Source organism: Pteropus medius, unplaced genomic scaffold (assembly GCF_902729225.1).
Source record: "Pteropus medius unplaced genomic scaffold, Ma_sr-lr_union100, whole genome shotgun sequence".
Lineage (NCBI taxonomy): Eukaryota > Metazoa > Chordata > Mammalia > Chiroptera > Pteropodidae > Pteropus > Pteropus medius.
Window position 1 is genome coordinate 2,471,055 of NW_024352004.1, and position 25,291 is coordinate 2,496,345.

The following is a 25,291-nucleotide window of genomic DNA, read 5'->3' on the forward strand; positions in this document are numbered from 1 at the left end:
GATCGTTGCTGTGTTAGTAGTTCTTCTCTGGGTTTATCTGAATCAATAAATGTAACTGGATCTCTCTGCTTTTCATGCCATTTGAATTTGGATTTCTCTCCTTGCACTACAAAAGATAAGGGAAAGGATGATCTCCCGTGATATGATCTGTTAACTGCTTTTTCTAGCTTCTGTACACATATCTGGGTTGGAGAATATCTATTAGACATTATGCCATAAGTATTACATTGAAGGGATAACTTCAGGTAGATAAGTATAATAAGTTTCCTAAACGGGCATATGATTTCTTCTTTTTCTTTTCTTTCTTTCTTTTTCTTTTTGGCAGAAAATCCTTTTGTGCTATTGCTCATTTACACTTATTCATCGAGATCTTCGAGTCCTCAAGGGAAGAATTTACCTCTAAACAAAAAGATGGACACTAAAGTACATTTATTCTGCCAGGTATTTTTTCAAAATAGTTTCTAAAGATGACTTCTCTTTAAAAAAATAGCTTGTATTGCCTCACATCTGTAATCAGTAAACAGATTCATAGGGTAATATAGTCATTGGATCTTGCTTACTAACTAACACGACTTTTGAACTTTTTTAGTGAACATAAATTGAACTCTCATCCCAAAACCCCTGAAGTATCAAGATATCGGTGGTGTATGATAAGAGTATTTTCTGGAATAGGGATTGGGATAATTTTCAGGAGACCAGATGATTTTAAACTACATGAGAGGTTGTAGATAATGTAATTAATTATGTTGGCGGCTAACCAAAAGGTAATATAAAAGATACCAAGTTTCTCTAGTCTTCTTATCTGTGATTCAGGGGATGTTCTTATGCATTGGCTAACTGTGTCAGATAAATATATCTGGACTTAGTAATGAGAAACTTTATTCATAAGGATTATTGCAAGGAAGGAAAGGGACTATTGAAATTGGAGGAGGGGTACTATTGCAATAGGGAGAATGCTGTGACCATAAGATCTTCAAAGGCGAAAAGGGGTTATCTTTTATGGAGAGGAGTAAGCAAGGCTAGGAAGAACTGGATATGGGGAAGGGGGATGAAAGAGTACCTTGATTGGATAAATAGATCAGAGCATATTTTACCATGAATCCAGCCTATTCTCTGAAGGGTTGTATGCCAGTTTAGGCTGAGGTGGGCCAAAGTTCAGGGGCCTATAGGAGAGAGTAGGTTCACCAAAATTCAGTTTTTAAACACTTTATTCTAATTAATCAGTGGGGAACACAACAGTTGAGCTAATCATTTATGAGGCAAAGAAAAGGAATTTTGAGGGTCTGTGTTTGGCCTTGTCATAAGTAAGCAAAGAGGCATTCTTGAGTGGTTCTTTGCTGTAAGTCATTTTCTAGGACACAAAAGACGATTCCTTTAATGTTCACTATTTTTCAGGTGTACATGGCTCAGGTATAATATAACATTGTCAACTGAGAGTCCTAATCTTTTAAATTTATTCTTTTAATGGATCTGGAGCCACCATATAAGACACGTACCCATACTATAATCTCCAAAACAATTTCAGAGTTTCCTGCTAAGTATTGAGATACATAATTTAATGTTACATTTATAAATCTGTCCCTTCTTTTTATACCTAGTATATTGTTGATTATACCCTTATAAACTGATTTTGAAGATGAATTCTTAAAAATTAACAATATTAAAATATCATACCAGTTTATTTTCTTTAAGCTTTATGGTTTATGCTTCACAAATGATTCACCTTTAACCACAGAGTTTCAGAGATAGTTTTCTTCCTTTTTTCTTCTATGTCGTCAGTTTCTACCCACTATTTGACTGTTTCCATTCATCTGGCCTTCGATAACAGGTTTTTGTTCACCACCCATCCCATATTTTTAAATCCCCATCATCTTTTTTTCCTGCTTTCTATTTTGGGTCATTTTTCTCAACTTCTCTAGGAATCCTTTCATCATTGGTAACAAACATCTCATCAAGGCAACAAATCAGATTGCCTTCTTGAAACAAATTGTTAAAGGTGTGCTTCTGTTGTAGGAGAGATGTGTGCAGATTCTAGAAGTCACTGACATAGTTCCCTTAATTACTATTTCATGTGGAAATTAAATTTGTTGGTAATCTGCTTTATAAATTGCCTGTGTAATCTGTTCAGGGGTTAAAAACAAATGTACCTTTGATCAACTAGTTGCAGTCCAGTTGTTTAAAGCAGACAGATTTCAAGAGAGAATATTTCCAACTTCATTTCCTTCTTTTCTAAACATGTTTATTGCTCCTAGTTCTAGTTCCTTTTTTTGGGGGGGGAGAGGTGTCTATTTAGAAGCACTATATCTTCTTTTTTTCTTAGTAGACTTTATTTTTAGAGCAGTTTTAGATTTACAGCAAAATTGAGTGGAAAGTACAGAGAGTTCCCATATACTCCCTACCCATATATGTATGCACAGCCTCTCCACTATTAATATCCTGCACCACCATGGTACATTCGTTGGAATAGAAGAACCTACATTTTTTTCTCCCAAGTTTTGGCAATTATGAATAAAGTTTCTGTAAACACCTGTGTGCGGGTTTTTGTGTAGACATGTTTTCAACTCCTTTGGGTAAATATCAAGAAGTACAGTTGCTGGATTGTGTGGTAAGAGTATGTTTAGTTCTGTAAGAGACTTCTATATTGTGTTCCAAAGTGACCGTACCATTTGCATTCCCACAACAAAGAAAGAGACTGCCTCTAGCTTCACATCCTTGCCAACATTTGGTGTTGTCAGTGTTTTGGATTTTGGCCATTCTAATAGATGTTTAGTGGTATCTTGATGTTGTTTTAATTTGCAATTCCTCAATGACATGATGTTGAGCAACTTTTCACATGCTTGTTTGCCATCTGCACATCTTCTTTGGTGGTGTCAGTTAAGATCTATTGCGCATTTTTTAATTGAGTTGTTCTTTTTCTTGTTGAGTTTTGAGAGTTCTTTGTATAATTTTTGAATATACAAAATAAAAATACTTTGAATACAATCATTTATCAGATATATCTTTTGCAAGTATTTTCTCCTAGTCTGTGGCTTGTCCTCTCATCCTATTGACAGTGTCTTTCACAGCACAGAAGCTTTTAATGAAGTTAAGTTTAATGATGCTTTAAGAACTAGTTTTAATAACTAGATACATTTATAAATGCTGTACATTTTATAGTTGCATAATGCAGTGAGGGAAGTTAGAGGCAATTAGAATAAGTACCTAATCTGGACCAATGAACTAAGGGATAAACACTTTTCAACAAAATTCCCTTTGGTGGCACCATTTTAGAGAGAATTTTGAACTGTAATGAATGATTTGACCTAGAATGTCACATACAATTTACATGTCCAAAGAGAACATGGCTGACTGTGGCTCTTGATTGTTCCCCAGGCAGAAGAAAATATCACTTTATCAGATGATGGCTGTAATTCTTTTGCAACTGACCTATCAAGACTTATTGACAGCAAGAAATACATCAAACATTCTAAAACGACAGATAAGAGAATTTCACCTAAAATTAGGGGTTCAAGCCCAGAACACAAGAAAATGTAAGTTAAACTCTGAATTACTTAATTGAATTATAATTTTACAAGTTTGAGAGAACTAAAAATATAGCTCATGTGTTCTCATAATGTACTAAGTGTAGAGGATCATGCATATTAGTGGACATTCGGAAGTGTTGTTTTAATTTCTAGATTAAAAAAAGCCCTTACACTTTTCTCACTTCTCTCACAGCCATGTGGAGGTCTATAAGCTATGATAGTTTCCAGTTACAATTACAATAGAACAATTAACTGTATGTCTGTATTTGTCTCTCCTTTTTTGGAGAAAATTGTAATATATTTAAGTGTATATTATAATATATTTAATACAGTGATTCATTGTGAAATGATTACCACCTTTGAGTTAATTAACATATCCATCACCTCACGTATTTACTTTTTTTTGGTGAGAATACTTAAGTTCTGCTCTCTTAGCAAATTTCAATTATACAATACAGCATTATCAACTGTAGCCACTTTGTTAAACATTAGATCTTTAGATCTTATTCAAAAGATGGTACCCTTTTACCATCTTTTCCCTATAATCCTTTCCCCCGCCCTCAACCCCTGGCAGCCATCATTCTATGAGTTTGTTTTTTTAAGATTCCCCATATTAGTGATATCCTACATTATTTGTCATTCTCCGACTGACTTTCTTTCACTTAGCATAATGTCCTCAAGGGCCATTCATGTTGTGCAAATGGTAGGATTTCCTTCTTTTTCATGGCTGGATAGTATTCTCTTGTGTATATATACTACATTTTCTTTAACCATTCATCTTTTTACAGATATTTAGATTTTTTCCATATCTTGGCTATTGTGAATAATAGAATGAATATGGGAGTGCAGATATCTCTTAGAGATACTTGTTTTCATGTCCATTGGATATATACCCAGAAGTGAATTATATGGTAGTTCTATTTTTAAGTTTTTGAGGAACCTTTATATGATTTTCCATGCACCAATTTACATTCTCACCAACAGTGCACGAGGGCTCCCTTTTCTCCATATTCTTTCCAATACTTGTTATCTCTTGTCTTGATTATACTCATTCTAACAGGTGTGAGGTGACACCTCATTGTAGTTTTGATTCTCATTTCCCTGATGGTGAGTGATGTCAAACACCTTTTCATGTACCTGTTGGCCATTTGTATGTCTTCTTTGAAAAAAATGTCTATTCAGTTCCTTCTCATTTTTAAATTGAGTTATTTGTTTATTGAGTTATATGAGTTTCTTGTATATTTTAAATATTAACTCATTAGAAATATGGTTTGTAAACATTTTCTTTCATTCCATAGGTTGCCTTTTCATTTTGCTGATGGCTTCCTTTGCCATGCAGAAGCTTTTTAATTTGATGTAGTCCCACTTGTTTATTTTTGCTTTTGATGTCAAATCCAAAAAGTTATTACCAAGATCAATGTCAAAGAGCTTACCACCTATGTTTTCTTCTAGAAATTTTATGTTTTCTTTCTCAATATTGCTTTGGCTCTTAGAATTCTGTGGTTACATACAAATTTTAGGATTATTTGTTCGATTTCTATGAAAAATGCCATTGGAATTTGGATAGGGATTGCATTAAAATCTATAGGTCACTTTGGGTAGTAAGGACATTTTAGCAATATTCTTCTAATCCAGGAACACAGAATGTCTTGTCATATATTTGTGTCTTCTGCAGTTTTTTTCATCAATATTTTATAGTTTGCGGTGTACAGATCTTTCACTTTCTTGGTTAAATTTATTCCTCAGTAATTTATTCCTTTTGATGCTATCGTAAATGGGATTATTTTCTCAATTTCTCTGTCAGTTCATTGTTAATGTATAGAAATGCAGCTGATTTTTGTATATACTGATCTTGTGTCCTGCAACTTTACTGAATTTATTAGTTCTAATAGTTTTTTGGTGGAGTCTTTAGGGTTTTCTATATGTAAGATCATGCCATCTGAAAACATGATTTAATTTCTTCCTTTCTGATTTGGATGCTTTTTATTTATTTTTCTTGCAAGAGTGGGCACCCTTGTCTTGTTACTGATCTTAAAGAAAAAAACTTTTCAGCTTTTCATCATTTGGAATAATGTTAGCTTCGGTCTTGTTATGTATGGCTTTTGTTATGTTAAGGTATGTTTCTTCTATACCTACTTTGTTGAGAGTTTTCATCATGAAAGGATGTTGAATTTTGTAAAATGCTTTTTCTATTGAGATGATCATATGATTTTTGTCCTTAATTTTATTAATGTGATTATGTTAGGAAAAACCTCAGTTCTCCTATGCTTCTTCTTTACTCTCATAATACTACCACATTTACAATACTTCTGACACCAGATGTGTGGGTTTCCCCACACCAAGCAATTCTTTGTCACTGGCAGGTGTCCTACAATTTAACTCAATTCTGACACTGTCTACCTGGAAATACCATCAGATCCCACAGATTAAAAGCTCAGTCCCACACAAGACTGCCCTTACCCCACTGCAGATGTCAGTCACAAGTCCAGGTTGTTACCTGTGCTTCAGACTGGTGGGCTATAAATCAGAGGTTCCTATAAGTCCCTCTTCAGGCTCAATTAATTTGATAGAGCAGCTTACAAAACTCAGAAAAACAGATATTTATGTTTACCAGTTTAGTAAAGGATATGATAAAGGATACAGATGAACAGCCAGAAGAGATACATAGGGAGAGATCTGGGAGAGTACTGAACTCAGGAGCTTTTTTTGTCCCTGTGGAGTTGGAGTGCATCACTCTCCCAAAATGTAAATGTGTTCACCAACCTAGAAGCACTTCAGAGAGGAAAGAAGGTCTGGAATAAAGTTAATAACTAGTCATGCCTACATGAGAAAGCCTCCATAAAAATCCAAATATCATGGGGTTCAGAATTCAATATAGTCATTGTCCTGTGTATCGCCTAAGCCCTTGAAGAGCTGGTTACTCTAAAATAAAAGAACCCTTTCTGCTAAAGAACTTAAAGTTTTCCATACAAGGAAGAATAAGTATGGAAATCCTATGGGGATTTGCCATAGTGATTCTCAAAGTTGTCTCTGTGTTAGAATAACCTGGGCGTATTTTAAAAATTCCAGGTGTCAGCCCACTCTCCAAAATAATTAAATCACAATTTGGGAGGATGGGACACAGGTATCAGTATTTTTCAAAAATTTCTGGTGATTCCAATATGCATACAAGTTAAGAATCTAATCTCTCTCCCAGGAGAACAAAAAAATTTTAGGGTTGTTTTTGAAATTTAGGTATACCCTGGATTACTTGAAGCAAAGCATGCAAATTCTGAGAGATCTTCTCTTTCGAATTTAATTCAGGCTTATTGTATTCATCTCATTGTTTAGTTTATGGAATGTTTGTTTTTTAAAGCTTTTGACAGTCTAATAAGAGGAGGGAAAGAAGCAGAAAGAAGAGTGAACTAAGTCATAAGAAAGCAGGATAATTATTAAAAAGCAGTTCAACGTCTAGTACCCAGACTTTAGTCTTGAAGTACCATCTCTTGTTAAAAGCAATCATTTCTTTGGAGAAATGGCTAGTTGTAGGTCTGGGAAAGGAAGTGTACAGATGAGCTTGGAGTTTAAATTTTTTTAAGAGTAAAAACACCTTGTAGAAATACTTATTAAAATCTTTACACGTGAAATGTCCTGGAATTTGTCTTGAAATAATAAAGTATGGGAGCAGGTATAGGGATATAGATGAAATAGGATTGTCCATTATTGAAGCTGCGTGGGTGATGGGCACATGGGGAGATCATCACATTATTCTATCTACTTTTATATATGTTTGAAAATTTCCATAAGTAAAATATAAAAGAAGAAAAACCAAGAAAAAAAGTAATTCATGAATTATTCCAATTTTCTGTGCAACTAGGTGTGAAACGTCGATATTTCTATTTGGGAAAGAGAAATCCTCTGATTTCTCAGGAGGAAAAAAAGTCAGGAGAAAGAAAACTTTACAAGTACAATTGCATACTGAAAGAACTGAGGTAAATAAATATCTGGAAATAATTTACTTTTGAATGTTATCCTTAGCCTTCGGACATTTCATTACAAATTAGTCCAATGATTGAAATGTCACAATCTTAAATATTATTTTTTCTTCCTCCTCTTTCCCCTGTTCTTGTGTCTCCTCCCCTTTCTCTTCCTCCTCCTTAAAAAAAAAAAAAATAGAACAAGGTACCCTTTCAGAATAATATGAAATTTTTTCCCTTTTTTTTCTTCATTAGACCAGTATTTTTATTACTATTCTCCCTGTTAAATATTTGCTGTTATAGCAATGTCTCTAGGCATTCCTTGGCTTGTGGCAGCATAACTTCAGTCTTGCTCTTCATATAGCTTTCTCTCTGTGTCTATATCTCAAATATCCCTGTACTTTTCTCATAAGCATATCATTATGTATCTCATCTTGAGATCCTTCACTGGATTACATCTGCAAAGGCTTTTTCTCCCAGTAAAGTCACATTCACATGTTCCAAGATCAGGATATCTTTTTGCGGAGCCACCATTAACCTACTACATTCACTATATGTTTACTTAGCTATATATATATTTTTTATTTCTCTGTCTTGATTATTTGTTGTACCTCCTGAATCTGAGACTACATGTGCCTTTCTTCAGTTCTGGAAAATATTAATTCATTATCTTTTAGAATATTTCCTCTCAATCTCTTTATTCTGTCCTTCCGGATCTTCTTTTAGATGTATATTAGACCTTATCATTCTGTCCTCTATGTTCTTTAACATTGCTTCATATTTTTCATCATTTCTCTCTATTTTGTTCTGGGTAATTTCTCCCATCTACTTTATAGTTTTTCTTTCTCCAGCTAAATCTAATCTGCAGCTTAATCTGTCCATTGAGAATTTAATTTCAGTGCTTATATTTTTTTCTTACAGAAGTTTTATTTGGTTCTTCTTAAAATCTGCCTAATGTCATGTTCATTGCTTATGTTCTATAGTTACTTCAAAGTTGATATCTCATAAATTAATAAATGAAGTCCAAAATCTCCTATTTGTTGTTTTGTTTGAATCTCACTCATATTAACTTATATCCTTGGGTGCTTTATATTTTTTCTTCATTCTTTTGTATATAATTAATTTAAATTTGTGAGAATCTAGATTTAGAGTGGCCTCCTCCAGGAGAATTTGAATTTGCTTCTACCATGCACTTCAGAGGTCTTACAAATAATGAAACCACTTTAAATGAATTTCTTGGTTTCTCTTTCCCTGGCTCATATACTCGGTATAGATTTGAATTCTAAATTTATGCGTGGATAGAGGTATGGCTATAACTAATCCAGAGGCATACTTTTTTTTCTCTCTCTTTTCTTTCTCCCCCCAACCTGGAGCTGAGACAAATACAGATTGTACTCTGCATACTCCTATTGGGGGATAAAATTTTTTTTTATAGCCTACTCTTGCTGAAAACATTGCTCTTTGAAGATTTGAGCTGTATCTGGGATCTCGGTACCAATTCCTATCAATTTTGTATGGCTTGGGAGTCATCTCTCTATATCCTGCGTGGTCTTTAAAAGTCAAGGCTCTAGGCTCTGTGTAAAATTGAAGACATCTATAATTACAGGCCTCATTTTCTAAAGCAATACTTTTCTCTCTTGCTGGTTGCCGCTTTTGAATCATGTTACACATGCAATGTTAATTTTTATTAATATCTGTGGTAATTTTCTCAATCATAAGGGTAATTTAAAGCAAAATTACCTGTGTTATTTGAATAGCTGTTGGTTCTCCACATTATTTTGCTCATTAGGCTGAGCCTGTATATGTAGCCTACAGTTTGGTGGTCTTATCTTCTCTATACTATAGATTTGCCCTGCTTTGTAAAATCCATTTCTGTAAATTGATTATTAAATACAATATTAATTAGGAGATTATTAGTTGCATACTTAAGAAAGATATGGCTTTGCAAAAGAATATTGCACAGTTGATTTAAAATTTTAGTATATATAAACTCTAATTTATTACAAGAAGCAATTTTACATCAAAAGCATAGCTAAGCAAGGAGCCTAAGTATGATTAATTATCTTTTAAGAGGTTTATTGTCCAAGACTCTGGTTTACCAATGTGATCTCTGGCACCAACATTCTTGCATTTGGGTCTAGATTGCCTGTTCCTCTGTGATGCCGTCAAAGAAGATGATTAGGAAAGAAAAGTCTTTATACAAGTTGCCGAATCAATACAACATTCACAAGACTTTATCACCCCTTTGTACATCTTCTTCAATTGTTAGGTATTTAAATCATTATATTATATTCCTTAAATGTTGGGTTCATATTTGAGGTTTTTCTCTATGGAGTCATCTATTCCTTCCATATAAATTATGCTAAATAGTTTGTGCAAACAAAGAGACTAGGAAGGACATGTGGCCCTAAGAGCACTGTGTGTGGAATTTAAATTCTTGATGTTGAGTCCTAATTGAACTCACATGCTAGCTTAGGCTCTTGCACAATTCACTTTATATTTTTGGGCCTCAGACTCCACTCGTGTTAAGAATCGTACAACAGTAACATTCTATGATTTCAGTTATTTATATGTTATGGGATTAGATGAATCATTTTTTCAAGATATTTTTACTGACAGGTTTATGGGATCTGGGATTCTTTGGCTGTTAAAAGATATTCTTATTTACTTTCTGTAAAATTTGCTGTGACTTGAGTTAAGAGTGGAAAGAATTAGGCCACAGCCAAAGGATAGTGGATTATGAGCACTACTTACTGACTAAGGTAAATTGCACTCCAAAGAGAAATATCTAAAAGAAACAAAGAGTTCTGGGGTGAAGAATGTGGAATTCACTATCATTTGGATAGTTCTTGGGCTATTGATAGGTTTTCTAATATTTTAATAGGAAAATGACATAACTATTTTGTGTATTTTTGCTACTTTCTAATGTGACTTTTTCTTTGACAGGAAAAAAGAAATGCTTCCTAACTTCAACCAGACGCTATATGATGAGGTACCACAAGGATATGTGTACTCAGAAGAATTAAGTGGTAATTATTGGTTCTAGAATTTCTTGTATAAATTTCCTGATTGTGTGCTGTTTAGAAATTGTTTCATTACCTAGTATCTTTTTCTTTACTTCTCATGGCTTATGATATCAGCTAATATTACATGATGTGGCACATGCTGCATTTTGTGAACAAGCATAAATAGATAGCTTAATTTATAAATATCTTTTGTTGATTGGTGAGATAAGTAAAATCTATATGCTTATTCTAGTTCAAAATTTTTTGGATAAAGTCTGGATATTATATATGATGAATAAATTAGTAAGCACCAAAGTCACTGATTCTACTGGAATTTAGTTCTTGGTACCTTAATATTAAAATTCTTAGTACCCTTCACTTCTTGACACTGAGCTCTCCATATCTTGGGTCTCTCCTTTATATTTATGAAATAATTCGGCATATTTTTTCTCTCTGCCTTAACTCTGATCATCATATTAGGTAGTTTTATTGAGGTATATTTGTCATGTAGCACTGTATAAGTTTAACATGTATGACATAATGATTTGACTTTCATATATTGTCAAATGATGACCACGATAAGTTTAGTTAACGTCCATCATCTCATATAGGTACAAAAAAAGAAAAAAAAAATTTTCCATGTGATGAGAACTCTTAGAGTCTACCCTCTTAATAACTTTAAGATATACCATACAGCCATGTTTACTATAGTCATGTTGTACATTATATCCTCAGTACTTATTTATTTTATAAGTGGAAGTTTGCACCTTTGGACCACCTTTATCCAATTTATCCAATTCACCCACTCTCCACCTCTGGTAGCCACAAATCTGATCTCATTTTCTAATTTTTTTAGATTCCACACATAAATGAGATCATACAGTATTTGTCTTTGTCTGACTTATTTCGCTTATTGTAATGCCCTCAAGTTCTGTCAATGTTGTCACAAATGGCAAGATTTCCTTTGTTTTTATGGCTGAATAATGTTTGGTTATACATATATATATGTTGATATATATGTATATAAACATTTTATTCATCTGTAGATGGACACTTAGGTTGTGGCTACATCAGTTTGCATTTTCACAATAGTGCGCAGGTTCCCTTTTCTCTACATTCTTGCCAACACTTGTTATTTCTTGTCTTTTTGATAATAGCCATTCTAATAGGTATGAGGTGATATCTCATTGTGGTTTTGACTTGCATTTCTGTGATGATGAGTGATGTTGAGCCCCTTTTCATGTACCTATTGACTATTCATGTATCTTCTTTGGAAGAATGTCTAATCAAGTCCTCTGCCTATTTTTTAACTGAATAATAATAATAAAAAATAATAATTAATAATAACATAACAATATAATAATAATGATGATGATTATTATTGCTATTGAGTTGTATGAGTTCTTTATATATTTTGGATGATTTGCAAATATGTTTTCCCATTCTATACAGTGTCTTCTCATTTTGATCATTTCTTTTGCTGTGCAGAAGCTTTTCAGTTTGATGTAATCCTACTTGTTTATTTTTAATTTTGTTGCTTGTGCTTTAGGTGTCATATCCAAAAAATCATTGCCAAGACCCAAGTCAAGGAGCTTTATTCTTGTGTTTTCTTCTAGAAGTTTTATGACTTATAGTCATACATTTAAGTCTTTAATCCATTTTGAGTTAATTTTTGTGATTATGCCAAATTATTTCATAAATATAAAGGAGAGACCCAAGATATGGAGAGCTCAGTGTCAAGAAGTGAAGGGTACTAAGATAAGGGTTTAGTTTCTTTTACATGTGAATATTCAATTTTCCCAGTACCATTTATTGAAGAGACTGGTTTTTTTTCCATAAGTATGCTTGGTTCCTTTGACAAATATTAGTTGACTGTATATACCATGAGTTTATTTCTGGGCTCCCTATTCTGTTCCATTGGTCTATGTGTCTGTTTTAATGCAAGTACCATACCATCTTGATTACTGTAGTTTTATAATATAGCTTGAAGTCAGGAAATGTGGTGCTTGCCACTTTGTTGTTTTTTTTCTTTTCCCTCAGGATTGCTTTCCTGATGGTCTCTGAGAGTTCTTTAAGAAACTCATAGATTTAGAGGTCACTGACTCCAGGCATACCTAAATAAGTCGCAAGATTGATTTTAAAGCAGAGAATTGGAACACAAAGATTTGTGCCTCTTCTCTTAATGATTATTGTGGTTTTTTTTCCATTGAGAGGAGGTGGGAGGAATACGGATAGTTATTCCTTCGAATTAACTTTTTTTTTGTGTGTGTGTGTGTTCAGCACTTCAAAAAGCCTGTACAATTTTTAGTAAAATTCGAAGTGGTAAGATTTACCCGAATGATCTTCCAATGATCCATCGTATATTGAAGATTTCCATAAATGATTCAGAAATGAGAAAGGCACTAAAGACTATTGATATTGATGGTAAGTTTTATGTTTTCATTATTAGTTTAATGGTCTACAAACATGGATATGTAATATGTTGGTCAGATTAATTACAAATTATAGAAAAAGCTAAGCTTTAAAATATGTTTTAAAAAAATCTCTTTTTTTGTGCATTTACAATAATGATATTAAAATTGGGCCTTAAGTACACATAATTGGATTGATTACTAGATTGGATTCTCACCAACATTTGCTATTTTTAGACTTCTCATTTTTGATAATTGCATGAGTATGAAATGGTTTGGATTAGGGAAAATTTCTTAAGGCAAAGATTTCTGAGTAGAAAAGAAGAGATTACTATATTTGATATATTTAACTATATTAAAATCAAAAACTTTTATTTTTTAAAAAACACCTTAAAGTAAAAAAACAAGTTACAAACTTGGAGATATTTGCAGTTCACACAACTACAAAGGATTAGTTTTCAGAATGTATAAAGAACTCATACGAATCAGTAACAAACAATGGCATTGGAAAATGAGCAAGATACATGGACAAGTATTTCCTATGAAAGATAACATATAGCCAATAATCATATGAAAATATCTTCAGTATCACCAATGTTCAAGGAAATGCAAATCAAAATCCTATTAATTACATTTTTAAAAGTTTATATTAATTAGTTCCAAGTATAATTACATTTTTAAGCACATATAAAAATAATTACTCTTTTGCAGTCAGTGTTCGATACTTTAATCAAAGAAGTAGATAATAGAGAACTCATTACATCTACAGACCATTCCAAGCTTGATGAGGAGGAGAGACAAGTTTAGAATAAAAATGATATAAATAAAATATAAGAATAAATTTAGTACACCTAAATGCAAAGTAGTACTCTAAGGTTGAAAGCATCAAGATTCTCAAATATAAGATGTGGATTTATTATAAAAAATTTGCAGATAGAAAATTCTAGAAGTCAAAATGGACCACCAATAGAATGTTACTAAATAATCTAGTAATAACTTACAAGTTGAAATAGTGTACATGTATCTATCTGTCCATCTATCTAAGTCGCTCAAACACTTTTTGAGCATCTATATGTGACAGCTTTCTGAAGTATTAAAAATAAATTAATAAATGTAACCCTAACTTTTAAAAAGCTTAAGAAACAATTCTATTTTTTCTGACATATTTGGTTATCTAAGTGTTATTATTTGACATTATTTTTTGGAGATTTATATTAAAACAATTCTCCAAAGTGGAAATAACTTTGTTCTCTGAAAGCACAGAAGAATATAAAAAGTCAAAATCATGTGTAATCCCATTACCAAACTTTGATATTTTTACCTATTTTCCTAAGATTTTCCCAACATATACATATAAAGGTGTGTATGTGTGCATAATTGAGTTGTATACACATGCATGAACAAATAAATTTTAAAAACATACATGAACTCATATGCATACACTATTGTTACCTTTTTCTATTATCATTAGATGATAGTCAACTTCTGTGTAAATATAGATCCATACTGCCTTTGTGACTGTGAGTTGTTCTATGGAGCAGATTAAAAGACAAATTAAAAAACAAACAAATTAAAGAGTAAACTGTATAAATAATAACTATAAATGTAGGTTACTTCTAATGTTTTTGCTGTTATAAACAATGCTCTCTTTCTCTCTTTCTAGCTCTCATCAGACAAAGATAGATAACTAAAACTGAAATTTCTAGGTCAAAGAATGTGAACTTTTAAGGCTTTTAAATTATATTGTTATTAGAAATTCAAAGCAATAAAACTTTAGAGTTTGTCTCTTCCAGTCACTTGGATTTACTGTTGGGGAAACTAATGGATAAAAAGGAGAAGGGTATATTCCAAACCCATACAACCAATTTTAGATGACTTATGTTAAACTTTTGTTCATTAATTTTTACATCGAAAATAATGTAGCCCGATTTTGAAAATCTTGGCAATAAATGTAAATACAAGAAAAAGTTCAATAATTGAACATGAAACATGTTTTATAGAGATTTTTTTGTTTTAAATTAGTATTTTTATCTTAAAGAAGTTTATAAATTACAAAATGAAAATTATCTCGTAATCCCAATTTATCTCTCTAATCTCTGCTGGTAAACACCATTAATAATTTGTTGCATATCCTTCCTAGCCTTTTGTTTTATACATATGTATAAAAATTTTAGTTGAGTTTATATTGATTAATGGTAAAGTTGCCTCTAAAATTTTTGCTATTACAAAAATCCTTGTCTAGCAATTCTTTTTTTTCTTTTTTTTTAATTAAGTTTATTTGGGTAACATCGGTTAATACAATAATGTAATTTTCAGGTGTACATTATTATTTGATATCTGTATATTCTATTGTGTGTTCACCACCCAAAGTCCAGTTTCCTTCAGCTACTTTATATTTGATCCCCTTTACCCACTTCACCCTCCCCCTATCCCTCTCAATTTGACCTCCTTTACCCCGTCTACCTTTCCCCTCCTCCCCCACCTCACTAGTAATCACTACTCTATAGTCCCTCTGGGAACCACTAGTCTATAGTACATGTCCATGAGTCTCTGTTTGTTTGTCCTGCTCATTTGTTGTTTTTAGGTTTATATCCCACATATAAGTGACGTCATGTGATTTTCAACTTTTTCTGTCTGGCTTATTTAGCTTAGCATGATTATCTCGAGGTCCATCCATATCTTCGCAAATGGCAGTATTTCTTCTCTTCTTATGGCTGAGTAATATTCCATTGTACATATGTACCACAGCTTCTTTATCCAGTCATCTATCATAGGACACTTCGGTTACTTCCATGTCCTGGCCACTGTGAATAATTCTGCTATGAACATCAGTGTGCAAATATCTTTTCAGATATGAGTTTTCAAGTCTTTGGGGTAAATATCCAGTAGAGGGATTGGGATTGCTGAATCATATGGTAGATCGATTCTTAGTTTTTTGAGGAATCTCCATACTGTTTTCCACAGTGACTGTACCAATTTGCAGTCCCACCAGCAGTGTATGAGGGTTCCTTTTTCTCCACGTCCTCTCCAACATTTGTTGTTACTTGTCCTATTGATTATAGCTATTTTAACAGATGTGAGATGATATCTCATTGTGGTTTTGATTTGCATTTCCCTAATAGCTAGCGATGTCGAGCATCTTTTCATATATTTGTTGGCCATTTGTATGTCCTCTGGGAGAAGTGTCTGTTCAAGTCTTCTGCCCATTTTTTGATCGGATCATTTGTTTTTTTTGTTGTTGTTATTGAGTTGTATGAGTTCTTTGTATATTTTAGATATTAAGCCCTTATCGGAGGTGTTGCTCGCAAATATATTTTCCCATTCGGATAGTTGTGTCTTTACCTTGTTGATGGTTTCTTTTGCTGAGCAGAAGCTTTTTAGTTTGATGTAGTCCCATTCATTTATATTTGTTTTTGAGGTCAAATTCATAAAATCCTCTTTAAGTCCAAGGTTCTTGAGTTTAGTTCCTATGTTTTCTTCTATGCATTTTATTAAGTTGTTGGCACTGTAAAAGAAGTTTTAAGGCAGACAACTTGACAAACTCGCCAATATCGGAGAAAGAGCTTCTGTCATTTGGAAATGTGAACAATTAGGCCTTGTCAGTTTCTCTGCAGGTAGAAGCCTGCAGACCACTGGAAGCACTGAATTGTTCTTTTTTAGGTTACTTTGCTCAGGTGACATTAAATTGAAATGTGGATTTTTAATGATTTTTCTTCTGGACGTAGATAGCATTGATGTAAAACGCTTTCAAAATTGGCCTCATTTACTTGATGATAGATGAAAATGACTTCTTCAACTTATTTAACTTGAAGAATCTTGAAAAATTCAGATGTTTCTTGACACAGATCTATGCTTATCTGGAACATGAAATTTAAGAACCCTGATTCTGTGCTTTGGCACACTTTGTAAGTCTGGGTTTTCAGTTCTAGTTGCTATCAGAGATGAATTGTGCAACATCATGTAAAAAAACCACTCCACAATTTCAACTTTTCATTCAAGCCAAACAAAAATGTCTTACTGAAAATTTCATTTGTATAATTTAGATTTTTTTCTTTTAAGAAATAGCCATTACTTTTTGTATGAAAAATGAGATGATTTGGGTGAGAAGAATTGGTTTACTATTGTATGCATTTGTTTAATGCATCGTGTGTGTTTATATGTAAGTGCAGATAGAGAGAGGAGGGAGAGGAGAGAGAGGTAGAATGGTGTCAAGCAAAGCTTTAATTATACTCTCAACTGGATCCATAATCTCCCTCAAAACCACTGGTACAGAGGACTCTTCTAGAACACGACAAAGTCAATCCTATCCTGTTACGTATGTAAAATTGGCACATTGCATATATTTTTTGCACCTAATTACAATTATAAAAATTAGATCCTTGAGTCAAGAGTACTGCTGTATCTCCAGTTCTAGCCTATATAATCCTTATTATTGCTGCAACACAATATACTACATAATTATAGTATGTAAAAATTTTTCTGGTAAGTTTTCTTTTTACATTCTATATTTGATGTTAATTTTGACTGCTCTTGTTTATAGACTATGGTATTTTAATGCTAGTTAATTCTATTCACATTTTTAGTTTACATTTTTATCTTATGTCCTTAGCGAGTTCACTGATAAATTTACTGATGGAGTTTTTTTCCTTCTGTTTTTGAACCATTTTTATAGTTAATGGAATGCTGGATTTTTCAGATTTCCTTAAAGCTGTGAATGATGCTTGTTCTTTGGTCTCTCAGGATCCAGGTAAAAAGATAACTCTTCGAAGTTATAGAAGAGAATGATTTCGATAGTAACTGATTTTAGGGTCGGGTGGTTATATGAATTTATGTTTTTTTTCAGAATCTCTTAAGTCCTTTTTTCCCCCAGTAGTCTAGGTTGAGTAAAATTAGACATGAGTTATTTCATAAAAAGTGTTAAAAAATCTGGATCACTATGATGGCATCTTAATTTTCTATCTCCAGTCTCCACTTTTTCCTGCATACAACAGCTTGTCTAGTTTTCTTAAAACACAATTTTTGTCATGTCATTCTCCTGCTCAAAAATCTAGGTGCTATTCCTGTTCTCAAATGAATCTAGTCCAAACTTTTATGGTTGACATCCTCACCTCTTCATAATTTTGCTTGCTGCTCTGCCTTTCTCCATAGAACCTTTCGCAGGCAAACACCCCATGCTCTAATCATAAATCTCCAAATATGCAATTTCATTCTTACCTCCATGCCTTTGTTCATGTGTTTTTTCCCCCTCTGTTGAAGTCTTACATCTGTTTATTTCTCTCTTTAATTAACAGTACTTTCTTCACTGTGTATGAAATCTGCATGTATTTCTCTTTAAAAATTTCATATTCTAATGGGTTTCCTAGTAACTTTGAGTTTACACTGCATATAAATTGTAAAGAAAGTCGTTGGAAGGACTCTTCATGTTCATGATAGAAATAGTGCTTCCGAAAGTCTGAAACCTCTAGTATTCGTGACTTAATTTTAATAGTGGTTAAACCATTGACAAACTCTGTAGTATGATAAAAAATCTGAAAAGAAACTATATCATTCTTCTCTCTATACTATCTTCTTAATTATATTTTTAAATAATTAATAACTCCCCCAAATTTTGGATTAAGCTGCCTTGCTGTTGTATATTATACAACTGGTAAGAAATTGTTTTAGTTAAAAGTTTTAACTAAGAGATGAGTATCGTATAATGGTTAACTAAGTATCATATAAGGTTTAACTAAGAGATGAGTATCGTATAATGGTTAACTAAGTATCGTATAAGGTTTAACTAAGAGATGAGTATCGTATAATGGTTAAAAGCAAGCATTCTGGAGAAATACTACTAGATTAGCATTCTGGATTTTCCATTTACAGCTGTGTAGTCAGAAGGGGTTTTTTAAGCCTTAGTTTCCTTATCTGTAATGTAGGGATAAGAATAATAATTTCTCTTTTATAGGCCTCTTGTGATAATTGAATGAGATAACCTATAGTTTTTAACACAGTGCCTGGCACATAAACAGTGTTCAATAAATATCAGCTATTATTTATAGTATATTAGTAGTACTAATAGCAAAAAATCACATTTTATACTAGGAATGTGGCCAGAACTGGGCAAATGTCTACTTGCAGGTAAATTTTTAAAAACCCTAAGTCTATGTAAAATTATTTTTTCCCAGTAGGTTATTGATACAAAATCAGCATCTCCAAAGAAAGCTTTTGATTTTCATGATACAGTAATTTATTTGTTTATTACTTTTTTTCAGCATTCCAGAATGCCTTAAAGATTTTCTGTGGTATAAAAGGTGGTCGAGTTGCAATTGATGAAGTGGCTGCTGTTTTGGATAGCATGGATATTCCTGTAATCCCTGAAACTTTTCAGGAAGTAATGAAACATGCTAGTATTGACAGTGAGTTATTTGAGTTGATATGTGTATAGATATTTCTTGGATATCAGTATTCTGCTTCATACTTCCTCTTTTCCTTCTTGATTCTTGCTTTTTGCCATCAACATTGCTTTCTGGTGTCTACGGTAAGAGATAATCTAGAAAAATTAAATGAAAAATTTCTAAAATTGTTATATTTTAATATGTTTGGTAAAGTCTAAGATAAAAATGAATTTTTTTTCTTTTCAATCTTATCTCTATTTTCCAATAGTGATTTCTTATCTTTGTGAAGAGGTAATTTCTAGTGTCAAGAGCATTGACTCCACAAGTTAGGAGACCTAAATTTCTTGAATTTTCAACTTTATTATGTAGCTTTGATTACAAAATCTTCCTATACTATTCAGTTACTCTCTGTAAAATGTAGATTTCTTTAAACATTGTAAATATATTTAGCAGATGTTTTATATTATGTGTTTACATGTGACCAGGGGATGTCCTACAAAAATGGGTTGATTAGTGATCGATTGATTTATCCATTTAATGAGTCTGATAGTCATTTAATGTCTACTGTATCTGGAACTATGCTAGATGATACACAGATGAATAAAACACATTTCTTGTCCTGAAGGAACTCACATTCTAATCCGGAGTCAAGTAATCTGAAAACTATAATGTTGTGTAGCATGTACTACCATAGAATGTGTATAGGCTGCTAATTCATACTGGTAGCACCAGGGAAAGATCATTATAGGAGGAGATGTCTGAGCTAAATTAAAGGATTAGTTAGTAGGGGTTAATTAGTTACAGGTGGTGGTGAAGAGGGAGAAACATATTTTAGACAGAGGGAACCATTTGTGTAAATGTGGCAGGAAAATAGATATGTCCTTTCCAGTCGGTTTCCATTGGTTTTTGTCATTTGTTTGTGGCAGCTTTGTATTAGGCTTTTGGTTGCTGAAATGTGGAGTTCCACTAAGTAGTCATTTATTGTGGGCTATGAGGTGATAGACATAAGTGGAGGAATGTACTACAACATAGAGATTTTAAAGCTACTCTCAAGCCGTATTATTAGCCTTTAGGGCATTTGCTTTTTGGCTTATGGAATTCTGGTCTGGGCTTCCAGGTCTTCTACTTTATTTGGGAGGTAATTTGGACAAATGATGCTCATTTCATAGGGTTGTTATAGAAATTAAATATAAACATTTATCACCAGGTTTGGCATCTAGAACAGGCTCAAGAAACATGAAGCAGAAACCTAAGAATAATCCTTGATAACTCTGTTTTCTTTGTTCTCATCATGTCATCATTATAAAGTACTATTATTAAAAAAAAAATTTTTTTTTTTAAATCAAGGCAACCCTTGGTTGACCTCACAGATTGCAAGGACCTTGGCAGCTTACAATCCCTTATTTTTTATTTTAAACTCTTAGATATCTCTTAAATATCTCTATTTTCCGAAATTACTACCTTAGTCTAGGTTACCATAATCTTTCCTTAGGACCATTGCAGCTCATCCTAATAAGCCTACTCATATCTAATCTTATACTCCTTTACATTGTAGCCAGATGATCTTTTCAAAACACACATCTGATCATGTTAGCCTCCTTGCATAAAATCTAATAATATCTTTTGGGATAAAGAGCCCTTTAGTGTTGTGTACAAGGCCTTGCAGTGTCTGGACTTTACCCAGATCTTCAGCTTTATCTCAGACCACATTCTCCCTTGCTCTCTGTGCCTTCTTAGGGTTTCAACTATATGTTATGCCCCCTCCTGTTATAGCCATTACACGTGTTCTTTTCCTTTCCTGGAACATTCCTCTCCTCCTAGTTAATTCCTACTTACTCTTTAGATCTAAACTCAACTCTAATCTTTAGGGATGTTTCTCTGACCTCTCTGACTATATAAAATTCTCATATTATCCACCCTCACAGCACTAATCACAGTTGCAATTTGTATTTTTAATTGTTTGATTAAGATCTATGTATCTTAAATAAAACTAAGCACCGGGAGAGCAGATATCATGTTTACTTAAGCTCAATGTTGTTACCTCAGTATCTAGCACAGTGCTTATGGCACATATTAATTGCTCAACAAATATATGTTGAATGAATTAATCATTCTCACTGTTTAGTTCACCTCTCTCAATCAGGGAAAACAAGATTTCTTCATTTTGTCGTATTAATAAGCTGGCTGAAACTTGAGGTAATATTCCTCCTAAGGAAGGTCCTTGTCTTTTGACTTGGAAAATCATTTTAATAGATATGTTTGATTATGGGAGTTAATGCCTCCTGGGAAACTCCTAGTTTGAGCAAAGGGTAAGGCAATGCACTCTATGTAAGAAAACAACAGGAATTTAGAATACAACAGTAGCTCATCTGCAGTTGGAGGGAGAAGATTGAGGGAATCTACACATAAGAGTGGATGGGGGTATAGCAATCACTACGGAGCGGCCAGGAGAACTTGAAGACAATACTATGTGTTGTTAAAAACTCCAATTTTTGCAAATTATCAGTAAAAGTTTGTTATGTACAATAGCTGTGTGTTAATATTGTTGGTGGGTAGATTTAAAGGATAAAGATCTATAGGTTTTATGTTAGCTAGGCTTAGGGTGGAGAGGGGAGGTAGCAACTGTAGAATGTGATAATGAGTGTGATTAAGAGTCCATGGGAATAGAAAACAAAACAAAAATCAACCACAAGAGTACAGACAACTCAGGAATCCTCAAAGTTTGAAGAAACTATTAACTTATGTTCATATAACATATGGTCTGGGGTTTGAGCTATTTTACTTAAATATTAAAGGAAAAACAAACCCAGAAAGCCAAAATATTTGGGTCACCAAGGTAGGAGACATATGAATTTTCTGCACCAGAATTTTGAAGTAAGGAATAATATAATTCAGCTTTCCCTCTAGTATAAGGGATAGCACTGTAGGTTCTGTTCTAGCATCCTGTATTTGTATTTGGTTTGTTTTTTTTGGAGTAAGGATGATAGGTGTAGAAAATGTTAGTCTTTATGAGTGTCATAATGAAGAGGAAATAATTATGCCACTGGAATTTGCAGTAAAGTCCAGCAAGTGTTTGCTCTATTCATATATGGCAAGAGGAATATGGAAAATCACTTGATGGCAGTTCTGGGAGTGTCAGGTATTTTGGTTTCTGAAATAGGGTATTGGTGCAGTAGTTTTTTCTCTCACAGAGGTTAGTTATCTGGAGACGAACTTGGTGAAAAATAAGTGACTAACACAACCTTTGTTGGAGGAGGTTTTTTGATACTGTGGGACTCTGAAGATTACAGAAATGTAGTGTTAATGATTACTTAACACCTTCAAAGTAATGTTGCCTTGAATGTGACCTCGATGATTAAGATCATTTTTTTTTCCCTCACACTAGGTAATTGTGTTTTCCAGGTTGAATTTCCTCTAAAAGTACAAATATTATAGCAGGAGGCTGTTTTGAACTTCTCTTTTGAAATAAACAGTATCTATAACCATACTGATTGTCTCAGTTTCAACCAGGAATCATTCATTAAGGTTTTGATAAGCCAGATAGGGGACAAAATAGTAATTTCAGATTCCGGAATGCTTCTCTGGCCACCAGGGACTATTTAAATAGGTAACATTTATTTGGGAGGATTCATGATACGTGTCTTTTATTGTTAGAAGCAAGAAATAAATTTTGAGCAATAGCTAGTAAATCTGTATAAATGATTGGCTATTGCATTCTCATTGGTTGATGTTGGACCTCTGTCCAGAGTAGGGAGTTTTCTAAGTGGAGAACAGATAAAAACAATATAACCTTCTCTGCTGGATTAATGTATGTATGGTCCAACAAAATACTTGATCAAATTTAAGAGCTTGAGGGCTGAAGCTATGGTTTAAGAACTTGGGACATAGAATCAATCTATAGTAAGTGCCAGAAATTCACTGGGGAGATTCTCTGAGGTGTTAGAACAGGATAAGGATGAATACCAAGGAAATAAGAAACCAAACTATAGTAATCAGTTTCTAATCAGAAGACAATAGCATCAATTTGGTCTAGCACTTCTTTGATTGGGTCGAATACATACTTGCTGTAATTTAAAGCCCTGTAACCTGATATAGCTTACCAATTTTCAAAGAACCAGAGTGAATCAAACTTACCCAACACTAAAACTATACTGTGTATAATTCTTCTTTGACTCAGAAGTCACTTTAAAAACTTGCATCTTTTTCTCAGGGTCTTCACTTATACATATAATTGAACAGTTGATTTCTTGTGAATAGACTGATGAACAACTCAATATTTTTATAGATGGCTAAGCCAACTCCCAGTCTTTTTCACCTTGGATGGCAAGCATTCAAAGGCAAGAACTATTGGGAAAATAATTTTCTACCTCCAAGCACAATTGAAATGACATTATTCAAGATGACTGCATCTGAACCCATCCTCTGTCATGCATTGCCCAAGAAGGAAAATGGTCTTAAATAGGGGCAGGGGCAGGAATGGTAGGAAGTTATAATAATGAGAGTGCTGGGGACATAGAAGGTGCTAAGTAAATGTTTTTCTGATGTACACAATGTAGATACTGCATTATTTTTCACAGCCTTCAGTATATTTTGTTCATTCAAAAATAATTTTTAAGTGATATTTTAGTCTTATTTTTCAGTGTGTAATGAGTTATTAATTCACAATTCCAGATATTATTCAAATATCCATAATAGCTGGCCCTCTATTCCTACTTCCACACATTTCTATGTTATTTTCATATTAGAATAGGATGGCAGCTATACTTGTGTTCAAAATAGAATTTAAACAAAAGAGTTTAAATTTCTGTTACAGGTAACCACCAGGTGGATATCAGGGATATTATATTTACTTTGGATGAACTACAGCGACAGTATGAAGATGTTTGTAAGTGAATTCTTGTTGTAGAAAGTTTTGTCTATAAATAGTTTTTAAATTAAATTCTAATTTATGAGGTTCATAATACAGGGTTTGAAAGCCTTCTCTGAACTCTTTGCTCTAATTCTTAAATCAGGGAGATAAAAATTTAATATAACGCCCTAAATATACCTAAGTAATGTTGATTATATAATATCAGTATCTCATAATTTTTCTACTTTCATCTTTCCCTTAATATTTTCCTTAATAACATAAAGTCAACTTTAAAACAAAATAGTAATATTTTAAAAAGATAATATTTAATTTGCAATGTGGGTCACTCTGACATCCTTACATTGACTATTTAAAAAAATTTAGTATGTTTTTTCCTATCGTTATTTAGTTTTTCTTCATTAAGTACATTGTTTTTTTAATCTCTTCCTATTGCATATCATGTTGCTTCTTAATCTTTCTCTCATTTGTCCAAATTCATTTGTTCAAGATTATCTATGTACATAATTTTAAGAATTACAGCATATATTTCTATATAAAGTTTGCTACACAAAAAAGCAACCTTTTGCCTGATACTTCAGGCAAGCTTCTCAGAAGCAAATATTTAAAATGTTTTAGCTAATTACTTGGTATTTATCCACATGACTGTAAACAACATGTGTATTTGCTACTTGTTGATTTTTAAAATTTTGGGTAGATATAGTTAACTCCCTGCTATAAAAAATAAAGATTTAGTTCTGTTTTATCTGCCCTGTTCCTACCACATCCACTTATTCTTTACATACTTATCCATTCTCCCAATATAGTTAAGAGGTAATTTGATTAATTTTTAATTTAGTATTTATATTAACATGTTAATATAAACACTATCCACAACTGAGCCATATAGTATCTTGTGTTTACTTTCTTCTTCTGTGCAAGTTTTTGTTTTTAAATTAATAATTGTCTTATTTATGTTTTTGCTTGGTTTTTTAAAAAAAATTTATTAGTGATCCAATCCCAAACACTGCAACCTGTCTAAATATCCTCTTCGTTTTGATGTAACAGAGAGTCTATCAGTTTTGTATTCTTGAAGAAATCTTCCTTAGAATGGTATTATTCTGATATTCTTCGATATGGATTTGTTGCCCCCTACATCTTGTGTGCAGCTG

The 25,291-nt window shown here is 32.9% G+C and overlaps 1 protein-coding gene across 1 annotated transcript in view; it reads left to right on the forward strand.

The window, feature by feature from the left end:
* The first annotated feature begins 359 nt into the window (after positions 1-359).
* EFCAB13 (EF-hand calcium binding domain 13) overlaps positions 360-25,291 on the forward strand; it is a 50,048-nt gene continuing 25,116 nt past the window's right edge. Inside the window, 8 exon segments of the mRNA XM_039846847.1 lie at positions 360-441; positions 3,373-3,530; positions 7,381-7,495; positions 9,622-9,749; positions 10,427-10,509; positions 12,766-12,909; positions 19,151-19,294; positions 24,087-24,158. Coding sequence (XP_039702781.1) covers positions 412-441; positions 3,373-3,530; positions 7,381-7,495; positions 9,622-9,749; positions 10,427-10,509; positions 12,766-12,909; positions 19,151-19,294; positions 24,087-24,158 — 874 coding nt within the window. The 5' untranslated portion in view covers positions 360-411.